We start from the raw sequence: 23125 nt of genomic DNA, 5'->3' as shown, positions 1-23125 counted from the left end.
GCTCCTATGTCCCTCATGGGGCAATGTAGGATTGGATGATGAATTGAATGTAGGATAGAGATTTAACAGGATGAATTACAGAGTACACATGAGAGATGAAGTGTTTAAGTGTTTGTAGGTTGTGTGAAAGTTGTCTTGTGTTCACTTGGCGAAATGAAATGTGGGTGGTGTAGGAGAGATCTCTCTAGGGTAGAAGTTTTCGTTTTCGTTTTCGTTTTCGTTTTCGTTTTTAAAGGCTCCAACATGCTTGCATGTGTCGGCCTTGGTCACCTAATGGCGGCTCTCCATGCTGCACGATCCATTGCAGCCTCCCTGTTCAGTCCCTTAACCCTAAGGTCACACTTAATGACCTCGTCCCATGTCTTTCTCGGTCTACCCCTCATAACCCCACCCCCAATATTAACACTTCTCACCTTCCTCACCCAGCTATCATCCCCCATCCTCTCCACATGTCCAAACCACCTCAATCTACCTCTCCTCATCACAACACCAATACACTCCAGTCCCATCCTACCTTTCAACTCTTCCATTGTAAACCCAGCCCCTCCAGGCCTTGGACGCAGGGACGCACTGCACATCCACCTAATCATTGTCATTTCTGTACGTCTGAGCCGGCGAATGTCTTCCTCCTTCACTGCCCAGGTCTCACTGCCATACAGCATTACACTCCTAACACACGCTGCATACAAAGACCCCTTAGCACGTAGGGAGAGCCCCCTCAATGTCAGGAGAGGCAAGAGCTCCCTGAACTTCTTCCAACCACTTCTCACCCTAGCCACAGAGCTAGCTGCAGCCCCACCTCCAGCACACAACATGTCTCCTAAATAACAAAACTCTTCCACACACTCAAGAGATTCACCAGCAAGTTCAATTCTTTCACGTCTGACGATCTCCACCTGCTCACCCCGGCACGCCGTACACATAAAATCAGCATTATCTCGCAGTCTACCTCTGATACCACTACATCTCTTATGCACCCATTTATCACACACACCGCACAAGATGGAATTACTTCCCACGCCCTTGTGGCAAACTGCACATGGCCACTCTCCCTCGTCTTTGACAGTACCGCCACCAACCCTAGATATCATCACTTTTGTTTTATCTGCATTTACCCTTAAACCCTTTTGCCCCATACCATCTCTCCACTTCCTAAACCTTTCCTCCGCCTCCCTTTCATTCTCTGCAATCAACACCAAATCATCAGCATACAACAACTCCCACGGGAGTCCGTTTCTAAAGTCACGTGAAAGGGCTTCAAGTACCATGATAAACAACATGGGACTCAAGACTGACCCCTGATGCACACCAACATTCACGGAAAACTCATCACTCAAATCTCCATTCACTCTCACCTGGGTGTGAGCACCGACATACATGGCCATAACCACCCTAACCAGCCACTCCTCCAAGCCAAGCTTTCTCATTGCCCACTTCACCACCTCTCTAGGGACTTTGTCAAAGGCCTTTTCCAAATCAACAAAAACAAAATAAAGATCCCTTCTCCTACCAATATATTTTTCCTGAAGCTGTCGAACAATGAATATGGCATCAGTGGTCCCCCTACCTGGCATAAACCCAAACTGCATCTCATCAATATTCACTCTTTCTCTAATCATACCTTCTAAAACTCTCTCCATTACCTTCATTATCTGATCTAAAAGCTTTATACCTCTATAATTCCCTGTTTCCAGGGCATCACCCTTCCCTTTATACACATTTACAATTACACTCTTCAGCCAATCATCTGGGACAACACACTCATAAATAATCCTATTTATCAGGTCAGTGACTAAACTCACCCCTATATCGCCTGAGGCCTTCAACATTTCGGCAGTCAACCCAGACACACCTGCTGCCTTCCCCACCCTCATCCTGCCTATTGCCTCACTCACAGTAGCAGTATCAATCAAAGGCCAAGGGCCAGACACTGGATCTGCTGGCTCCAAACCTTCCCTGTCCCAGTCAAACTCCTCATTCAACAACCGGTTATAATGCTCTCTCCATGCATCTTTAATATCCTCACTGTTCACCACTACCCTTCCTTCATCATTCTTCACACACTGCTCACCTATGATATCCCGATTATCCCTCTTCACCTGACCTGCCACCCTAAATATATTTTTCCTTTCCCCATGATTTAGGTTATCAAGTAATTGTCTCTGTGACTCAGACTTTGCCCTGTATACCTCTCTCCTAGCCCTACGCTTGGCAGCCAAATATTCCTCTTTGCTACCACCCTTCTTCCATTCCCGGAAAAGCCTTCTTTTCTCCTTAATTGCAGCTTCTACACCCTCATCCCACCACCAAGTTACTTTATGTCTTGGTGGTCCTCTTGTCCAGCCGCATGTTACATCAGTAACTCTCAAGAAATTGTTCTTGAGGGCTCTGTACTGTTCATTAACGCCTCTGTCTACAGCTCCCTGTTCAGCCACCACTCTCCTCAACTCGCTATAGAAGGCATCCCTTACTACTTGGTTTTTCAGCTTCCATATTTTCCTCCTAGGTACATAAGTCCTCTTTTTCATCATTTGTTCTTTAAGCACCATATCACAAATCAATAGTTTGTGCTGCTGCACACACTCCTCACTTCCTATAACTTTAACATCCCTCACTAACCTCCTATCGGCCCTCCTAACCAGAAAATAATCTATCTGACTGCTATTTCCCCCAGACTCATACGTAATTAACCTACTGTCTCTTTTCCTAAAATATGTGTTGCACACAATCATGTCCGTTGCCTCCCCAAACTCGAGTATCCTTTCCCCTTCTGCATTCCTTAGACCATATGCACATCCCCCATGCACTCCTTCATAACCTTGGGCTGCTTCACCTACATGACCATTTAAGTCCCCTCCCAAAATCACTATCTCATCATCCCGCATACCACCCACTACACGTATTAAATCATCCCAAAATCTATCTTTCTCTGATTCATCCAATCCTGCCTGTGGAGCATATGCCGATATAATCACAGCTATCTTTCTTCCCAACAGAATTTTCACAACCAATATCCTATCGCTTACTCTCAAAACATTCATAACATATTCCGCCCATTTCTCCGCAACCATCACACCAACACCTCCATATCCGTCTGTCCTCCCCTGCCAAAACAACTTATAGCAACAGTCCTTCCCAACAATCTTTCTGGCTGATCCACCCCTGTACCGGACTTCCTGCAAACACGCCACGTCCACCCACCTCCTACTGAATGCCTCAACGACTTCCCCTGCTCTTCCCCTCAAACTTCCCACATTCCATGAACCCACCCTCATCCCCATGGGTGATTTACTGTCCTCAGGCTTGCTTTGAAACCTTTTTTGTTTTGTCATCTTCAGTATTAATAAATGGGGACAGACACAGCACAGGTCCCACTCACCACAAATCCCAGGTCCAGGCAATGGATCTGGGACCCCTAGCCCACCAGCTTACCAGTGGCTGTGGTAGTGGCCTCGGGGCACCCTGCCAGGACAGCTGCAGGGACACCCTCCAAGCGCGTCTTGGCACTGCAACTATCCCGCCATTATACACCCACTGATAGGGCAGCCTCCTGGGACGCTACTCCCAGGTTCGGGCCCCTCTCTATTGGGCGGAAGCGGCAGCCTGGGAACCGCAATGCCCTGTACCCTCTAGCACAGGCCCGAGCCCCATCTCGCCCTGGACCCATGATCTATGCCGGCGGAACCCCCGCCACGCCTCCCCCCAGAAGTCCGTTCAAAAACCTGACAACATTTAATAGAGCACTGTGGCTTGTTTGGAGGTAAAGAGGACCACTACATGAAAGTGGGTTTCCTTTTAATTCTGTTGTAAGTGTAAAATCTGGGCAATGAGAGAGAACATTCTGGGTTAAAGACAGTAGAAGTTGCCTTTGTCAGAGCAGCTTCAGGCATAAGCAGGATGGATGGTGAAAGTAGCAGAGAAATGTATGAGTAATTTGAATAGAAGAAAAAGATATCGGAGTGATATATGAAATTGCTGAATCGATGGAGATGTATATTGTATGCAGGTGCAGTTGCGTGGTAGGTTTCAGGAACCCTTCATCCACTCAGTGCAGGGCTGCTTACTCCTTCCGTAATGTCTATTGTTCGTTTTCTGTGTCTGTCCCCTTTTCTTCCTGTTTTTCCCCTCCTTCCTGTTGCTGTTTATTACTTTTTCCACTACATGTGGCTCTAACTGAGTGACAAGAGAATGGTTTCCTGTAACTCAGGAAACCATTTACAACACTGGGTGGTAACCCTGTATTCAAATAACAGGATAACATAGAGACTTCTGTGGTGCCCCTGTTAATTGGGTGTAGAGACACAGATACAGTATCCACCCATGAACCTAATGTGCACATTGATCCCTGCATGAGACACTGTCATCTGCATGGGAATATTAGTTTGCTTCATGGAACAGCCATGCAGGGGTAGTAGCTAGCATGTGTTTGATGGGTCTGCTCAGTCAGATAGAGTGGGGTAGCATGGACATCCAGTATATTTAACCTGCCGCGTGCCAGTGCCATTTTAATACGGTCTGACATAATTCCGCGGCCAGTACCAATGCCGTTTTTAAACGGTTTAAAATAAAACACTTCACTGTGACCACATTTTTCAAGATTCGCGGGTAAAAATTGGCAGGCATGTAAGGTAACTGTTTCTCTACCATCCCCCAGGCTGTCAAGGCCATACACTCACTCGCTTCCCCCCTCATGCTCGCTCTCCCTCACTCTGGCTATGTGCCGCACCCAGTGCTGTACATAGTGAAGGCATTTTGTAAATATTTTCATGTAAGTGTAAGTTTTGAATATTTTCTTGTAAGTGTAAGGACTATATAGTGAAGTCAAGTTGTAAATACCTTCTTGTAAGTGCCAGGACTGTACGTAATGAAGTCAGGTTGTACGTATCTTCAAGTAAGTGTAAGATAATGCATTCACAGTGAGAAAGACACAAATTGTGATAGATGCTGAAGTAATAAGTAATCAGAAAAGTGTACTGAACATTGCTCTACCTTCCCAGCATAAATACCTGAATATTCCTTACATAGAAAATGGCTTTCTCACGTAAGTGGTGTGCATGAGAGAACTGCTATACCTGTACATGAGTATGCAGGACTCAGTAAAACTGATTTCCGAGCCTCGGTGAGCATTTTAATGGCGAAATTCGTTGTTTCCACATCAAAATCTATCATTTTAGCAAAATAAAAAAAAAAAAAAAAAAAAAAAAAAGAGGGTCAGAAAATGTCAGACACTGGGGTGACCCATAGGGCAAAAAATAGCCAGCACATGGCAGGTTAAAGAATGAACATAAATAGGGCATCAGAGTGAGGTAGACATACTACTGGAAGATGAAGGCTATGCTGTATGGGGAAAAATATAGAACAGTACATTGGTGAGGGAGAATGAGCAGGAAGAATATGGACTGCCTGAGGAAGTTAGAGAAGTACGTAAAAAACTTGGCTGGATGTCATTTGCACACTTGGCTGGAAAGACTTCGGAATGGCCATCCACCATCAGGGAGATCACAGGAAGGAGCAAAACATTGTAGAAGAGGATGATCACATATACCCTTCCCTCATGCTTTCATTCATGTTCTTTTAAATTTATATTCTACATTTCTTTGTTACACAGCCATAGTGAATAAATAAATGCCTATGCTGCATACACTGCCATATATTTTGAAGACTCAAATGATGTATGACTGCATATAAAAGACCTTGTTCATGGGTAGTATTTTAATTTTCATGCTTCTGGATTACACCCACCTCTTAAAAATATTGTAGTGGAAAGCTGAGTTAATATGATGATGACACAGTCAGACTCTTGTGCCTGGGGTATATGTCAGGGGTATACTTCAGAATATCACAACTTTTTTGTACAACAATTACTGTAAATTGAGGGAAGTTTACAAATCAGATTAGTGTGCTGTATTTGGTAGCAATGTAACTTTAATTAGTAATATTTTTGTAATTTATTGTAGGCTTAATTGCAAGAAAGGGAAATAAAAAAAGGCAGCATACAATAAGGACTTAATTGATAATGATGTTAAGCTGTTCCTTAACCACTTAACTGTCTCCCTTACTGGCTCCCATCGAAGCTTCTAGCGAATGGTCTGGATGCCATCTTAGCGTTCAACGCCTCAGTCAATATGTATGTGTTCCATGGTGGCACATCCTTCGGCTTTACTGCAGGCAAGTACCTCAGCCATTGTTTCTTCCATAACCAGTTCTTTTACTTGTACTGATAGTGTTTTTTTTTTTTTTCCTCATGCTTTGGTTCAGTACAGGGGAACATTTTGTATGACAGGGGTTAGATATAGCATTCCTGAACCCCTTCACAGGTGGAGATTCTTTCCACTTTAAATAAAATTGTCTGATGTGGTCTAAGCAACGTAATAGTGTAAGCATTGCAATGAGTCAACACTTAGATTCTTTCCACTTTAAATAAAATTGATGGTGGCCTGAACAGAGTAACAGTGTAACAAGTCAACACTTTCACTGAAATAATGTTTTGTTTAATTTGTATTTTTGTTACTCATATTCTTTGGGATGCCTATACTGTTTTTGCTCTAACTTGATTCAGATTGTCTTCCTTTGGCAGCTTATTTCACATAGGCCTATCTCTATGCCATAAAGAAACAGTGCTACCATTCTACTTACTTTCTGTAGATGGGCTAGGAGTCCCAGATCCAATGCCTAGACTTGGGACTGTTTAGTGGGTGGGGCCTGTGGCATGTCTCTCCCCTGAATTGTTTTTGCTGATTATGACAAGTTAATGAATGAAATTTAGAGGAAGCCTGAGGACACTAAAGTGCCTAGGGGGATCAGAGTGGCGTCGTGGAATGTAGGAAGTTCGAGGGGTAGAGCGGGGGAAGTGATTGAGACGTTGAGTAGGAGGTGGGTGGATGTGGGATGTGTGCAAGAAGTCCGGTGTAGGGGTTGATCAGCCAGAAGGATTGCTGGGAGGGATTGTTGTTATAAGTTGTTTTAGCAGGGTAGGACAGATGGATATGGTGGTGTGGGTGTGTTGGTTTGGGAGAAATGGGTGGAATATGTCAAGAATGTTATGAAAGTAAGTGATAGGATAATAGAAAATTTTGGGGGAAAATGGTTGCATTTATATCGGCCTATGCTCCACAGGCAGGCTTGGATGAGGTAGAGAAGGATAGATTTTGGGATGACTTAATATATATAGTAAGTGGTATGGGGTTGATGAGATTGTAATTTTGGGAGGGGACTTAAATGGTCATGTAGGTGAAGCAGCTCAAGGATATGAAGGAGTACATGGGGGATGTGCATATGTTACAAGAAATGAGGAAGGGGGAAGGATGCTTAAGTCTGGGGAGGCAATGAACATGATTGTGTCCAACACACATTTCAGGAAAAGAGAGAGTAGGTTGATTACATATGAGTCAGGGGGAAGTAGCAGCCAGATAGACTATTTCCTGGTCAGGAGGGCTGATAGGAGGTTTTGTGAGGGATGTTTAAGTTACAGGGAGTGAGGAGTGTGTGCAACAACACAAGTTATTGATATGTGACATGGGTCAGTTTTAAGTCCCATGTTGTTTATCATGGTACTTGAAGCTCTCTCATGTGACTTCAATACTGGACTTCCTTGGGAGATGTTGTATGCTGATGATTTGGTGTTGATTGCAGAGAACAAGAGGGAGGCGGAGGAAAGGTTTAGAAAGTTTAGAGATGGTATGGGGCATAAGGGCTTTATGGTAAATACAGATAAAACAAAAGTGATGATATCTAGGGTTGGTGGTGGTACTGTCAAAAATGAGGGAGAGTGGCTATGTGCAGTTTGCCACAAGGGTGTGGGAAGTAATTCCATCTTGTGCAGTGTTTGTGATAAATGGGTGCACAAGAGATGTAGTGGTATCAGAGGTAGACTGTGAGATAGTGCTGATTTTATGTGCACGGCATGTCGGGGAGAGCAGGTGGAGATTGTCAGGCATGAAAGGATTGAACTTGCTGGTGAATCTCTTGACTGTGTGGAAGAGTTTTTTTTTATTTCGGAGACATGTTGTGTGCTGGAGGTGGGGCTGGAGCTAGCTCTGTGGCTAGGGTGAGTAGTGGTTGGAATAAGTTCAGGGAGCTGTTGCCTCTCCTGACATTGAGCAGGCTCTCCGTCTGTGCTAAGGGATTTTTGTATGCAACTTGTGGTAGGGGTGTAATGCTATATGGTAGTGAGACATGGGCAGTAAAAGAAGAGGATATTTGCAGGCTCAAACATACAGAAATGACAATGATTAGATGGATGTTCAGTGCGTCCCTTACTGTGAGGCCTGGAGGGGGCTAGGTTTACAATGGAAGAATTGAGGGGTAGGTTGGGACTGGAGTGTATTGATGTTGTGATGAGGAGAGGTAGATTGAGATGGTTTGGGCATGTGGAGAGGATGGGGGATGATAATTGGGTGCAGAAAATGTGGTGTTAATGTTGGGGGTAGGGTTGTGAGAGGTAGACTGAAAAGACCTGGGATGAGGTCATTGAGTGTGACCTCAGGGATAAGAGACTGTTTAGGGAAGCACCCAGAGTTGGAGCAGCATGGAGGGCTGCCACTGGGTGACCAAGGCCAATGCAAGGAAACATGTTGGAGCCATCAAAAATGAAACAAAATGAAATGAATATAATCTATGGTGGTACTACTCTAAACTGGCCTATAGGGTGGGGTGCCAACCTCTGTACATTGTTGCCAAGTTTCCCATACCCGCGATTCCCCCTCCCTCCCATCTCTCTCTCTTTCTCTCTCTCTCTCTCTCCCCTCTGGGGGGAATTTTGTTTCTTTTATAAGTGACTGTTATAAACTTGTGCTTTCATTTCTTTATTTTGTTTTTATTATATCTAATTATATTTAAAAATGCATATGGCGCCAGATGACCTCGCTGTTGCGGCGCCATGATTTGTTTTCATTCAATCATTCTCTCCCTCCTTCCTTCGCTCCCTTCCTCCATGTCTCCCTCCTTCCTTCCCTCCCTTCCTCCATGTCTCCCTCAGCTTGACAATGCACTCAACACTGCCCCTGGCCTGACTTCCCCTCCCCCCCCCTCTCTCTCTTGCTGGTATTTTAGGCTACATTTTGGTTATTTTCTTTTACATTATATTGTAAATTTGATGGCTGAGCTGCCATCCTGTCTGAGTCAAGGACACAAAGGAAAGTGACGCGAGGAAGCTCTGGCCGAGTCAGACTGGGTCTGTGTGAGTGTTGCTGCTGATGAGGGTTTAATGTATTATTTTTTTATTTACTAAGAAAGTGGCATATTTTTACTTATATTCCTGCACATTATCTTATAATCATAATTGTGACATTATTACTCACCCCAGAAATATGGTAAAAGCCAATAAAAATGACTACATTTTTTTAGCAACACTGTAAAATATGTATGCCATGTTTCTGTATTGCCGTATAAATACAGTATTTTTCATAATAAGTTTACTGTTCTTTCATATATTATAATACATACGTTAACATTGTATTCATATGTCTTTATTTTATTTGTGATGCCTTTTACATATTAGGTGCTCCGAGCCAGAGGGGCGACCATGCATTTTGCTTATTTGCTTTGACATCTAATTACCAAACTGTAGTATACTTTAAACATGTCATGTTTGCCACCATTTTAATCGTCTTGACTAGCACTTTCAAGCTAAACAATAAAATGCATATAAGTATAATTTTACCATTGTTTAATCAGCCATGTCAAAGTTTAACAACTAATTACCAAAATTAAGCAAAATGCACACTTGCTCCTCTGGCTTGGAGCGCCTCAATAACAGCCGTTTTACATTACGGGTTTGGGAAACATAGCAACACTGTACAGAGGTTGGCGCCCCACCCTAGCCGCCAGTTTAGAGTAGTACTGTACCACCATAGTAACAATCTGTTCTTACAACTCAGCATTCAAGATGGAGAGATGGTAATTTTAGGCCAAATTTGAGTAAAAAGAGTATAGTGATCTAATGGTAGAATACACCAATTGGAAATAGGGCCTTGACCTTGCCAGGGTTCAGATCTTATAGATGTGACTGAAGCTTCTTCTTCTTCTTCTTCCTTTTCTTTAAATAATCATATTATGCTACTGTGAGTAGAGGCCAAGTTCCTTACTCTTCGTACCACCAGGTAATTTTATTCTGCTTAGGAAAGACCGCTTGTGGCAAAGAGGTTGGTCTTTTCATTGCTCTTGGCATTAGGAAATGCACTGTTGCATTGTGTTCTCAGTACCAGGGGACTCCTAATATTTGCAGCCCTTTATAAAAACTGAAATTCAAGTGGCTAAGATTGCTCCAGTTTTTCTGAATAATAGGATTTTGCCACTTTTGGAGATCATCAGTTTTATACCCCCATCTCGCACATTATCATCATGGTCAACCCACGTTGGCAAAAACCAGCTAGCTCTGCCTGGGAGAGTTGGCCATACCTCATTATGCAATTTAAGATGGAATAACAAGAGGGTTAGTATTTTCCAGATGTTGAATGCCTGACCTACATGCCATGCATACTGTATAGTCACTTAAAAAGTAAATGATACTGTTAACTCTCATCAGAGAAGGAGGTTGTATCCATTTTAGGAAGTTCTTACTGGGTGAACTATTAACCCTCTCAGTGTCAGTCACGTGATTTGTGTGTTATGTGGATTGTTATAAAGATGTTCATTCATTTGAATCGCATTCCTAAGCACAAAAAAATTAGCCAAAAATTAAGTTTCTGGCAGACTTGCTTCAAATTTTGATGCATCGTAGCAAATGCAGCGCTTTCCAGTGGTAAGGCATTGACAACGCTGAGCTGCCTCACGGGGCCCAGCACGTAGTGATAAGCCTCAGTTTCTTCCGAGCAGCCAGGCTTTGAGGTTGCGTTGAGTGTACTGTCCCTTTAAACTCCTACTAATTCTCCCCCTCCTGCCCGAGCCGAAGCCCCTATGGACTCAGTGTGATAATGCAATATTTGTGGGCATATTTGTATGTGATATTGTCGATGGAACATAGATATATGTCACGAAAAGGAATTTTGCCCTTTATCAAGCGTTAGGCTCAGAGGCAATATGCGTGTTCACTGTTGTGGGGTTTCGCCTCTCGCCCTCCCCAAGGCCCTATGGCGTGATTACAAATACGTATATAATGAAGCCAATGCCTAAACTGTATTTTGTGTGAAAGATATTGTGGCTGGCTAGGTGAAATTGTGGAACCATAGTGTGGAATGGGGCAGGCATCATGTACAGTTTTTATAGTCGGGAAGGAAGAATTAGAGGTGTTTAGGGATGGAATTATTTTGATTCTGTTAGTGAAAATGCGTATGGAATTGTGTGAAATATATGTCAAACATGCTGCAGGTGTTTGTGAAGGAGTGTGGTGTGTGCCAATACAATAGAGTCGCAGCGAGTGTTCACAGAGCAGTATTTCATGCATTGACTGACTTAGCTAAAACAAAGTACAAGTCTCAGAGACAAGAAATATGCCACAGCCACATATACATACGTACGTCGTGCAGCGAATGTTCGTTGAGAAATCTATTGTGTGCATTGCATGTGTTTTAGGCAAATGTATTGCAAGGAGAGAAGAAAATACACCACAGCCAGACACACACACGCACACACACACACTCACCCACACCCACACCCACCCACACACACACACTCACCCACACACGCACACGCTCACACACTACATAACTCCTCATCTTCAAGTTACTGTCAGCATCTCAACACCTCTGGAGGAAGTGAGTTATCCGTATTTTGTTGATCTGTGTATTGACCTATTTCTATAGTTCAGTATTTTTTACACAAATAAGTAATGTTTTTTACATACACACATATGAGATGGAAGAAAGTTCAGCTTCATTATCAGAACTTAGCAGAAAGACTAGTGGTCATGTCGAGTTTCTGACAGCACTATCAAAATCCTTATGATATTTTACGTGTATACTTTGAGTAAAAAAAAGAAATTAATAAAACGTAACGAGCAAAAATATGTAGCCGTGGGTGAGGCAGGGAAAGAATGTTATTTATCTCGCGTGCGGGTGAGGAAGAGTATTTAACGTTTGTCGTCCAATTGCTCCAAAACTATTGGACGTATCGAATTCCCGTAAGAACCATGATAAAGAGCAGTAAATTGTACGTATGTTCATTTGCAGAATATAAGCCTCAGGGAGCATTTTCTGTTGGAAAAGTTGGGGGAACAGACTGTTTTGGTAAAGTTGAAAGTGCTCGGAGGAGTAATCTCACTTTGTCGGCCAGTTGCTCGAAAACTATTGGATGTATCGATTTCCTATAAGAATCATGATAAAGAGCAGTAAATTCTACGTATGTACACGACATAACAATGTAATATCTATGATAAGAATTCGTTGTTACGTAGGCGGGAATATTGTGTATGCTGTGTGCACATCACGAAAGTGACGTACGGACGTGAGTTCCCAGTCGTTTTTGGCGATTTACTCCAGAACTATGAGGCGTATCGAAACCAGTATTAGGTCATTAGAAAGCTGGTGAAATTCTGCATAATATTATGCAATAAAAACATAACATGTGCAAGAAAAAATCAGTTTTAGAGCTTTCAGTTTTTGGCTATTTTCTCGAAAACTACAAATCTTATCAACAACGGATTTGTCTCTTTAGAAAGCTGATGAAATTCTCTATCAAAACTTCTAATAACATTTTCCTGTATGATGGAAAACATTCTAATGGTGATGTTGGGAAGTGAACGTGACGTAGCGAAATGTTTATTCACGGCTGCCTAATGTTGTTTTATTTGTGTTTTCCTTTTTTTTTTTTGTGGTGCTTATCAGCTAGAACAAACATCGACGAATAAGATGACATAGGTTTCATGGCAGTATATTGATGTTTGGGTGTCAAAAATAAGGAGAGAATACAGTAATCACTCCAATATCCGACGTAATAGAGCCTTAGGTAGGTCCGGATATTGGTTCTGTCCGGATATTGGGCCTCAGCTTATGGACTTGTACTTATGGACCCTGACTCAGAGAAACACCTATACAACTCCCTCTGGACATGCATAGCACCTATTTAAGACCCAAATCACACCAATAAGGCACATAAATGACTGAAATAAATGCAAAAGAAACATAAAATGAGGGTTTAGAAGTAGGTTCATACAATAATAAACATTCTGGTGACTGGCTCCTGGACTGGTACTTATGGACCCTAACCTAGCCTAACTCAGAAAAACACCTTCCTACTGCACATGCCTAGCTCCTAACACCCTATTCACACCAATAAAGGACATTAAAGAGTGAAATGAGGTAAGTATAGTATGGAAAAAAGTACAGTATGAAACATTCTTATGCCCGGATAGTGGGGATGTTCGGATATTGGGCGTCCGGATATTAGAGTGATTACTTGTTATTTGCCACGCGCGGGCAGCCAGGCCGGACGGCTTCGCAGAAAAAATCGTGAGCCAGAAAACTTACTGAAACTTTCTGCATACAAGAGGGTTAAGTTTGTTGAAAATACATAATTTTGGCAGATAATTGGAGCAGTTATATACAGTCAGCATTCTGTTACTTTTTCACTTTGTACCGATGTTAATGTTCTCTTAAATTACCTCTGAATGTCTCATCTGTACTCTTAGTGATGTATACTGTAATGTATTTTGTAATACGGTAATTGTAATTTAGTTGGATATATCATCATGAGATGGATGTGACACCAAAGCAACAGTCCCCTCCCCCTGTTTATGCATTTATTTTATTGTTTTCAGGTTCCAACATAGGGGCAAAGTTCCAGTCCTGCCCTACCTCCTATGACTACGATGCTCCTGTCTCCGAGGCCGGCGACCCCACCATCAAGTACCCACTGCTTCGAGAGGTCATTGGCAATGTTAGTGGTCCACAGGTCTTGGCATGGGGTAGAGTAGGGTCGTGGGAGGCAGGGTATGGAGGTTTGCTGGGAGTTTAACTGTTTTATTCCATTGACATTTTTTTCATTCATTCGTGGTTCAGACAGTTGTACAGTATTTAGCTTAGAATTGGCTACTAATAGTGAAGGGGTTAATGAAGGCTATATCAAATTCCTCTAGGTTTATAAAAAGTGTTCTAAGCTAAATAAACTTGTCAAAGGATACCATCAGTAGAACAAAAATGACATCATGGAGTGAAAGGGATAATACACATACAAGCAGTTTTACCCAAATTATTGCCCGTCTCAGCCCCGGAGGGGCTCGGGGACAGGGATTGTTTTCACTTGGTTTGTCTGTCTGTCTATCTGTGTCTCTGTGTGTCTGTTAACAACTTACACAAAAATTACTAGTGTGATTTTTTACTAAAATTACAGGGATGATGGGCTATGATCTTCTGAGCTCGTGATTAAATTTTGGAACAACTTAGGCCAAGGCCATGGCTGTAGGCCCAGAAAATATTTAAAAAAAGAAAAGTTTTTTGCCTTTCAAATTCATTATCAACATGAAACCAAAACCTAGAGGTCTGTCCATCTATCTATTGCCAGATGCCTCAATCCTGTATGGGGTGGCTGCAAACAATTGCCTCCATGTCGCCCTGTCCAATGCCACTTCACTGGCTCACTCCCAGCTCACACCCTCCTCTATCATATACCTCTCCACTCCATCCCTTTATCTCATCCTTGGCCTCCCCCTCCCTCTCCTCCCCTCCCTCTCCTCCCCTCCATATAGGGGGCAGGGTGGCTCAGTGGTAGAGTGTCAGACTCAGGACTGGGGGGATGATGAGCATGAGCCATGCCCGGTAACTGTCATGCCAGGAGGGGTAGCGCCCTCCTGTCACCTAGCAGGACTGTATGATCTGCAGAGGTCTAGCTCAGGGGAACATTTCCATTTTCCTTTTCCCCCCCTCCACCTCACTTGCATACACTCTTCTCATTAGTCTCTCGCACTCCATCCTCCCCACATGGCCAAACCTAAAGGTGCATATTTCAAATCTGCATCCTATGACATGCCTTTTTACATCAGGGGAGGGTCACCCCCCAATTAGCAGTAGGGGGGTCAGTGTCAGGTGGGTTGGGCCTAAAATTTCAAATGGACGTAATATTGTCAATTTTCACCCGATTTGCACCAGATTTGATATGTGACATCTTTGACTAGGTACCTGTTGTCTTTATACGTCAGCACTAAAATGATTGCCAGGGACGGGTTTGTTGTGCCTGACACTGCTTGTTGAACCATGTGTGTGGAATAGGTTGTGGCATTTTAGAGCTCTTCTTTGAGCTACAACAAAGTCTGCCTGTATATACAGTTGTGGAAAAATAGCAAATCATATATATAGATAGATAGCCACATAAATCTGACCATGTTATAATGTGAATAATGCAGTTGCCAACATACTAATTCTGCTGAGAGTAAACCATAGAGTGTGAGAGTTAAACAGTAATATGCTATTTACTGTGGACAATTAAAAAAAAGGCGTTTCATAATACGTATTTACTGAATAGAGAAGGAAGAATATATACGGTATGCACATACAAGCAGGGTTGTGCACAGACTTTCAGATGGATATATGCTTAGGCAGCAAAATGGCACAAGGTGTGAGCTGAGGGCTGTAACAAAGGCACAGTTTTGTAGCATGTTGTGGGTATCATTGTTGTCACAGTCAATTCCTCCCCCCCTCCCCCTTTCCCATCTGATCCAGTGTTGCCCCATGAGGAGCATAGGACCGAGGACTAGGCAGTTGGTCCTGACATATAAGGTGAGAGTGACCAGTCTCACTCATTTCTGAGTGGCATTATATGAGCAGTAAACCCCAACCACCCCTTGGATATAAACCTGCACTGGCTCAACCTGATTGGAGTGCCTTAATTACCCACTAACTCCCAGGTACCATAATTTGGTTAAATGGTTATCACCCATTAGTAAATGGTTTCCTTGTGTACAGGAAACCATTTGGCTTGTCACTCAGTGTAGAGTCACCTGTAGACAGAAGGAAGAGGAAAGAGTAAAGGAAAGAAAGACAGAGGAGTAAGAAAGGAAAGAAGGAGGGAAGAGAAGAAATGGCAGGCAGCTGAGAGCAGCACTACATTGAGTGAGTGGATGGTGAGTGCCCCCACCTACCGTAATGGTACGTATTGTACAAATAATTCAGAGTCCTCCATCTGATCATACCATTGAGGCATACTCTTCCATATGCCCCTTTATGTAAACTTCTTAACCCCATGATTTTCTGTAGATCAGATATTCATTCTTAGATCTTTAGTGGAAAAGTTTCTAGGGAAGGGAAAGAAGTTGTATGCGGCTTTCATGGATTTGGAGGAAGCATATGACAGGGTGGATAGACAAGGATTGTGGAAAGTGTTAAGAGTATATGGAGTAGATGGGAAGTTGTTGAATGCTGTGAAGAGTATGTACGAGGGTGCGAAGGCTGCAGTGCGTGTGGATGGTGAACTAAGTGAATTTTTCTCTTTGAAAGTTGGGTTGAAACAGGGATGTGCCACGTCTCCATGGTTGTTCAATCTGTACATGGATGGGGTAATAAAAGAGGTACAAGGTAGGGTAGTGGATGTTGGAGTGGCCCTGGTGAGAGAGGATAGTGTTTGGAAACTCCCTGTACTGTTGTTTGCAGATGATACTGTGTTGTTGAGTGAAGACGAAGGGGAGCTGCAAGGCTTTGTGGATGAGTTTGGGAGAGTGTGTAAGAAATGGAATCTAAAGGTGAATGTAGGGAAGAGTAAAGTGATGGTATTTGAGAGAGGTGAAGTCAGTGAATGTACAGCGAGGTTGGATGGTGAGGAATTGGAAAATGTGAGTACGTTTAAGTACTTGGGTAGTGTGATGAGTAAAGATGGAGGTTTGGAGGGTGAATTGCTTGAAAGGGTACAGCAAGGAAGAAAGGTTGCTGGTTCTTTGAAAGCAGTGATAAGAAACAGGGAAGTGAGCATGGAATTGAAAAAGTTACTACATGACAGTATTGTGATACCAACTCTAACGTATGGAAGTGAAGCTTGGACGTTGTTGGAAGGACACAAGTCAAGAGTGAGAGCAGTGGAAATGAGTTATTTAAGAGGAGCCTGTGGAGTCACATGGAGAGACAGGCTGACGAATGAGGATATAAAGGAGCGTTGTGGTGTGGATGTGGATGTGATAGGATGCGTTATGAGGAACACACTGAGGTGGTTTGGCCATGTGGAGAGGATGGAGGGTGAAAGACTGACGAAGAGAGTGTATGTGAGTGAGGTGGAGGGGGGAAGAGGGAGGGGGAGGCCGAGGATGAGATGGAGGGATGGGGTGGAGAGGTATATGAGAGAGGGGGGTGTGAGTTGGGAGCAGGGGAATGAAATGGCGGGGGACAGGGCGACTTGGAGGCGATTTGTTTGTGGCCACCCCAAATGGGATTGAGGCATCTGGCAATAGATAGATAGATAGATTTTTGCAAATCACATTATATTACTCCTTTCTATATTCACTTTACACACAACACACACATTCCTTAATAATCCCTTTTCCACTGCTCTTACTTTTGATTTTTCAGTCTTATACTACACCAAAGTACACCAGTGTCTCATGCTAATACACTAATGTGGGCACTAGCACACCTTCATGACACAATATCACAATAAACGGTTAAAGTGCGAGCATATTTAATCCATCCATCCATGAGTGTATGAGCATGAGACATTGGTGTAGTTTGGTGTAGTTTAAGACCGAAAAATCAAAAGTAAGAGCAGTGGAAAAGGGATTATTAAGGAATGTGTGTGTTGTGCGTAAAGTGAATAAGGAAAGGAGTAACATAATGTGATTTGCAAAAATCATGGGGTAAAGAAGTTCACATAAAAGGGCATGTGGAAGATTATGTCTCAATGGTATGAGACGATGGAGGAAACTGATGTAGGATGTTGTTTTTGTTGTAGTTGCTCAGCCCCAGTCTGTGGCCAAGCAAACCCATTGACCACAGGTGGGGCAGCTTCTTCTTTGGGACCATCATACAGTTTCAGTACAAGTACATTGACTGTGTAGGGGTCAATTGCCCCCTTGTGGTAGACAGCAACTCACCAAGGTCCTTCCCATTGGTGAGGTACAGAGGAACATGAGATTTGGCTTCCACGTGGACACCACAGCTGCTATACCCAGGGTGACAATGCTATCACATGTGAGACCCTTGTCAACACCACAGATGTAGTTAAGCAGTTATATGTGAGCCTCCTTGGGGAAGGAGGCATGATATACCAAAAAGAAGGTAAATGAGTGTATAATAATGTGCGGTGTGGAAGTTGATATGGGGCTGGGGAACAGAGAGAGAGATTGAGTTGGTTTGATGGTTGCTGATACAAGGGCCGTGAGAGGACAATGTGGAGGTCTGTCAGATCATATGATTGTGGTATGCAAGATCAAACTGAGAGGAGTGAGGTGGATCAGGAGAGAGAGGAATAGTCAGGGAGAAAGACTGAAAGTTGAGAAGCTGAGGATCAAAGAAATGGCAGATGATTACAGGACCAAAGTAGTAGAGGAGTTAGAATCAGTGAACTGGAATGAAATGGATCTGGACAGCCAGTGGAATGCACATAGGGATTGCTTAGTTAGGAATGCTACAGTGGTGTGTGGTGTGGCAAGAGTAACAACAAAGAAGAAAGGTACGGCATGGTGGGATGAGGAGGTTGAGAGAGAGGTGGAGGAAAAGAGGAAGAAGTGGCTAATGTGGTTACAGGATAGGGGCTCAGTTGAAATAAGAACTGAATATATTGAGAACAAGAAGCATGTAAAGAGACTAGTGAAGAGGAAAAAGAATGAGGTAAATGATGATCTAGGAAGAAAAATGAATGTGAACTACCCTGAAAATAGGAAGTTATTCTGGAAAGAGGTGCAAAAATGTAGAAGTGAAAGCAGAAAGAAATTTGGTGGTGTGAAGGATGTAGGTGGTAGATTATTAACCCATGTGGATGAAGTAAGGGCCATATGGAAAGAATATTTTGAAAGCCTAATGAATGGGAATAGAGAGAGCAGATCGGTTGTAAGCATGATTGGTTTTGGGGGTGTGCAGAGAAGGAAGGCAGTGCCAGGAGACTTGACACTCACACAGGTGAAGAGTGCTGTGAAGTGGCTGAAAAATAGGAAAGCAGCTGGGGTTGATGAGGTGTATGCAGAGTTGCTTAAGTGTAGTGAAGAGAGTAGAATGAAGTGCTTGTTGGAAATATGTAAGAAGGCATGGATGAGTGAAAGTGTGTCTGCGGAGTGGAAAAAGGCTGTGATTGTACCCCTGTACAAAAATAAAGGTGAGAGAAGTGAGAGCAAGAATTAGCGTGGTGTAAGTTTATTGAGTGTGGTAGGGAAGGTATATGGAAGAATTATTATAGAAAAAGTAAGAGAGATATCAAAAGTCCTAGTAAGTTATGAATAAGGTGACTTTAGGAGAGGCAGAGGATGTATGGATCAACTATTTGTAGTGAGACAGATAGCAGAGAAAGCTTGTGAGAAGGACCATTAAGGTGTGTATGGCATTCATGGAATTGGAAAAAGCATACAACAAAGTGGACAGAGAAGGATTGTGGAAAGTTTTGTGCATGTATGGTATAGATGGTAAGCTGCTAGGTGCTGTCAAGAGCTTTTATGATGGTAATGAAGCATATGTAAGGGTTAATGGGTATCGAAGTGAATGGTTCACGATTGGTGTGGGCATGTGACAAGGTTGTGATATCCCCATGGTTGTTCAATATACAGTGGAGTCTCTTTTATCTGAAATTCTTTTAACCATAATGTGCCATTAACCGTAAGTTTGGCTATACATTGCATGACAAGCCAAATGGTTTCCTGTAAGCCTAGAAACCATTTACAATGCTGGGTGGTAACCATATAACCAAACCATGCATGTTCCCTACATGTCAGCAAGTGGGTTGGTGGAGGGTTAGTGCCCCTCCCCGTAAAACAAATAACTCAAAGTCAAATGGCCACCCCTTACGGGATTATGGCATCTGGCAATAGATAGATAGATAGATAGATTTACTAAAACGTTCTCATTTCGATTAACCGCAAAAATTTGAAATCTATCTGAAAATTCAAACACGGCGGGCTTGTTTCGCACCACTAGCATTAGTTTACGGTTGCTCCACTAGTTGCCCACCCCTCACCTGCATCCATCACCTCAGATTTGGATGATGTGGATGATTTGGAAATGATTGAATAAGGAAACAGAAAATATGAAAAAACAATTAGGTTTAAGACTGTTTGTTCGAATTGCTTAATGAATTACGTAATTGTTTTGGTGAAAGTTTATTTAAGTTTATTTGAGTGAAGATTTATTTAAGTTGACAGTTTCTATTACAGTTACAAAAGTGCAGTTACATACGTAGTTACTGTACTATAGTGTATTAATTGTTTTGGTGATGGTTGAGTGGCTTTTGGGGTGCTGGTGGTGGTGGTGAGCTAGACGTCACCAGAAATGGGTGATGGGTGAATACAATACTGTTCCTTTGTATCCTACATATCGTTACAGTATCTTTTATCCAAAAAAATCGATAAACGAAACTTTGAAAGTCCCATGATTTTCGGATAAAAGAGACTCCACTGTATATATGGATGGGGTGATGAGAGAATCAAAAACACGAGTAATGGAGAGAGGGATGGCGTTGGTAATGACTGGTGATGGATGGAATATCTCAAATTTACTGTATGCTGATGCAGTACTGCTTGACTGGACAAGAACTTGGTAGGCTAGTGCAGAGTTTTGCTGATGTCTGTGAGCATCGTGCCTTGAGAGTAAATGTAGAAAAGAGTAAAGTGATGGTTATTGAGAGAGAGGGTAACTCCTAGTGTGATGTTACAGTGAATGGAGAGAGACTGGAATTGGTGAGAGAGTTCAAATACCTGGGTACAGTGATAGAAAAGAGAGGAAAATATGCAAAAGAACTTGAAAGTAGAGTGACACAAGGAAGAAAAGTAGCTGGTGCAATGAAGACCTTGAGAAGAACCAGAGGCTTGAGTGTTGCAGCTGCACGAGGCTTACATGAGGAAGTGTTAGTGCCAACTTTAACATATGAATGTGAGACTATGGTGTGGCATGAAAATGAAAAGTCAAGAGTAAGAGCAGTGGAGATGGGCTGCTGAGGAATGTATGTGGAGTAAAGAGGGTGCAAAGGGTACAAAATACTGTAATGTGAATCATGAAAGATATGGAGTGAGGAAGTCGGTGGACACCAGGATCGAAGAGAGTGTACTGAGATGGTATGGTCATGTGGAGAGAATGGATAACAATAGTGTGGTGAAGAAGGTATATCTGAGTGAATTTGATGGAGGGAGGAGGTGAGGTAGGCCAAGGAGAAGGTGGAGATATATGGTGGATGAGTGTGTGAGGAAGAGAGGTTTGGAAGTCGGTGAGGCTAGGGAACTGACAAGAGATCATGCTGGCTGGATGAATGTTGTGAGGAGAAGTGCATAATCAGGGATTTTGGCATCCCTCTTTAACGTGAGAGTGTCCGGATTGACTCAGTCGGATATGTTTATAAGATGAAGCTACAGAATGTGGTGAATGTTTTTGGCACATACGATAGAGCCAAGACTCCGGGGGCTTGAATAATGAATGAGTGGAAGCGTGGCCCATTGAACTGGACAAATTTGGACTGTCTGGAAATTGCTACTCCTCACCCTGTCCTAGGGTGGGAAAGGAGGTCCAGATGATGGTGATATTGGATGATGGATTTTGTACTAAACAAAACATGACCAGGGACTGACACCCCTTTATTAACTTGACGGTTGACAATTTGATTTTCTCTTTGTGAATCACACTAATGAAGAAAATACAGTAAAATATGTGCTGAGAGTTAGGCTTGTGAGGTGGAGCCAGGATTCAGGGGGCTTACTGGTGTTTGAATGAGGGTCTGGCCTATTTCATCATGTGTACTCTTGGAAGTTCTCCCTCTTTAATGCCATGTCTTCCTTGTTTCTCAACTCTACTTCACCCCATGATAATGTAGGAAAAAAAGTCAGGGTGATTAATGATTATGACAAATTTAACATCTTACACTTAATTTACACTTACATCACATTATTCACAGTGTCCAGTGAACAAAAGGAAACATATTTTCTGAAATCAGATATTAGAACAGGGAGAAGGTTCTGGAACAGTTAGCAAGTATATTTGATCTTTATCATAGTTTAAAGGGAAACGTGTCTGTCATTTACGTCAGTAATAGGTTCTTGGGGGAACTTGTTTTTTATGTTTTAGTGAACAGGATGACTGCAAGAGAAGTTCAGAATGTGTTTTAGAAGTGACAGGATTTGACCATGTAGGACTCTGCTACTATGTGCTTCTGCTAGTTTGGACTGGGAGGATTAAGACAAGAGCACAGGAATATCATTTACCAAGTCCCAACACTTGGGTAAAAAAAAAAAAAAAAAAATCTTGCTTTAAAATGGGCACTTCTCTGAAAGTGGGCATGTGACCAGATGTTCAGGCATCAATTGGGGTCCATCTGTATATGTGCCTCCATACAAGTAATCCTTAGGCACCAACAAAGACCCTACCTAAGTTAGTACTGTGTACCCCAGGTGAAGCAGCTGCAGCATCCACCTGGGTGCTAGATCGCTTCATATTTCCAAGCGATTCACCATGGGAAGGACCCCGGTAAGGCACTGTCTACTGAAAGGGGGTGTCAGATCCCTTCATGGTGCAGAATACAGCATGTATTTAACAGTACCTGTAGGATGGCCCTACAGAAGCAGTTGCATGTGTTTGTTCAGTGGATTTGCTTGGCTGGGACAGACCAAGGTTAAGCGACAGCAACAGCAGCAAATATGAATTGGAGCAGATGGGGGACGTGGAAGGTGTGTGCAGGATATTTACAGAAGAAATACGTGCAGCATGTGATGTGGTGTATGGGAGGAAGAGAAGACGGAGGGGGGTGCAAGGAACAGCATGGTGGAATGAAGAGGTGAGACAGGCTGTGGCACAAAAGAAGAAAGCATACAATGAATGGATGAGAAATAGGGGCGTGGAAGAAGTTGAGAGGCGGAAGAGAGAGTTATATGTAGAAAGAAAGAGAGAGGTGAAAAGATTAGTAAGAGAGAGTAAGAAGAGAGCAGATGAGGAATTTGGAAGGAATTTGAGTGTAAAGTGGAGGGACTGTAAGAAAATGTTCTGGAAAGAGATGAAAAGAGTAAGACATGGTAGAAGTGAAGTTAGCAGGGGAGTGAAAGATAAAAATGGGAGATTACTAGTGGAGAAAGGAGAAAAAGTGAGCAGAT

General features: G+C 42.8%; 2 protein-coding genes across 2 annotated transcripts in view; one reads left to right on the top strand and one right to left on the bottom strand.

Annotated features, from left to right (window-relative positions):
* LOC145403013 (uncharacterized) overlaps positions 1-23125 on the bottom strand; it is a 763478-nt gene that overhangs the window by 413565 nt on the left and 326788 nt on the right. The gene's annotated exons all lie outside the window — the stretch shown is intronic.
* LOC145403065 (beta-galactosidase-like) overlaps positions 1-23125 on the top strand; it is a 238283-nt gene that overhangs the window by 124287 nt on the left and 90871 nt on the right. Inside the window, exons 7-9 of the mRNA XM_080274904.1 lie at positions 6075-6168; positions 13694-13865; positions 17933-18041. Of these exons, the coding sequence (XP_080131030.1) occupies positions 6075-6168; positions 13694-13865; positions 17933-18041 (375 nt within the window). The remainder of the gene's footprint in view (positions 1-6074; positions 6169-13693; positions 13866-17932; positions 18042-23125) is intronic.

The sequence above is a fragment of the Coenobita brevimanus genome, chromosome 60, assembly GCF_032717465.1.
Source record: "Coenobita brevimanus isolate Jiangsu-jjx chromosome 60, ASM3271746v2, whole genome shotgun sequence".
Taxonomy (NCBI): domain Eukaryota; kingdom Metazoa; phylum Arthropoda; class Malacostraca; order Decapoda; family Coenobitidae; genus Coenobita; species Coenobita brevimanus.
The sequence above is the reverse complement of the archived record's forward strand: the minus strand, read 5'-3'. Positions and strand labels throughout refer to the sequence as shown.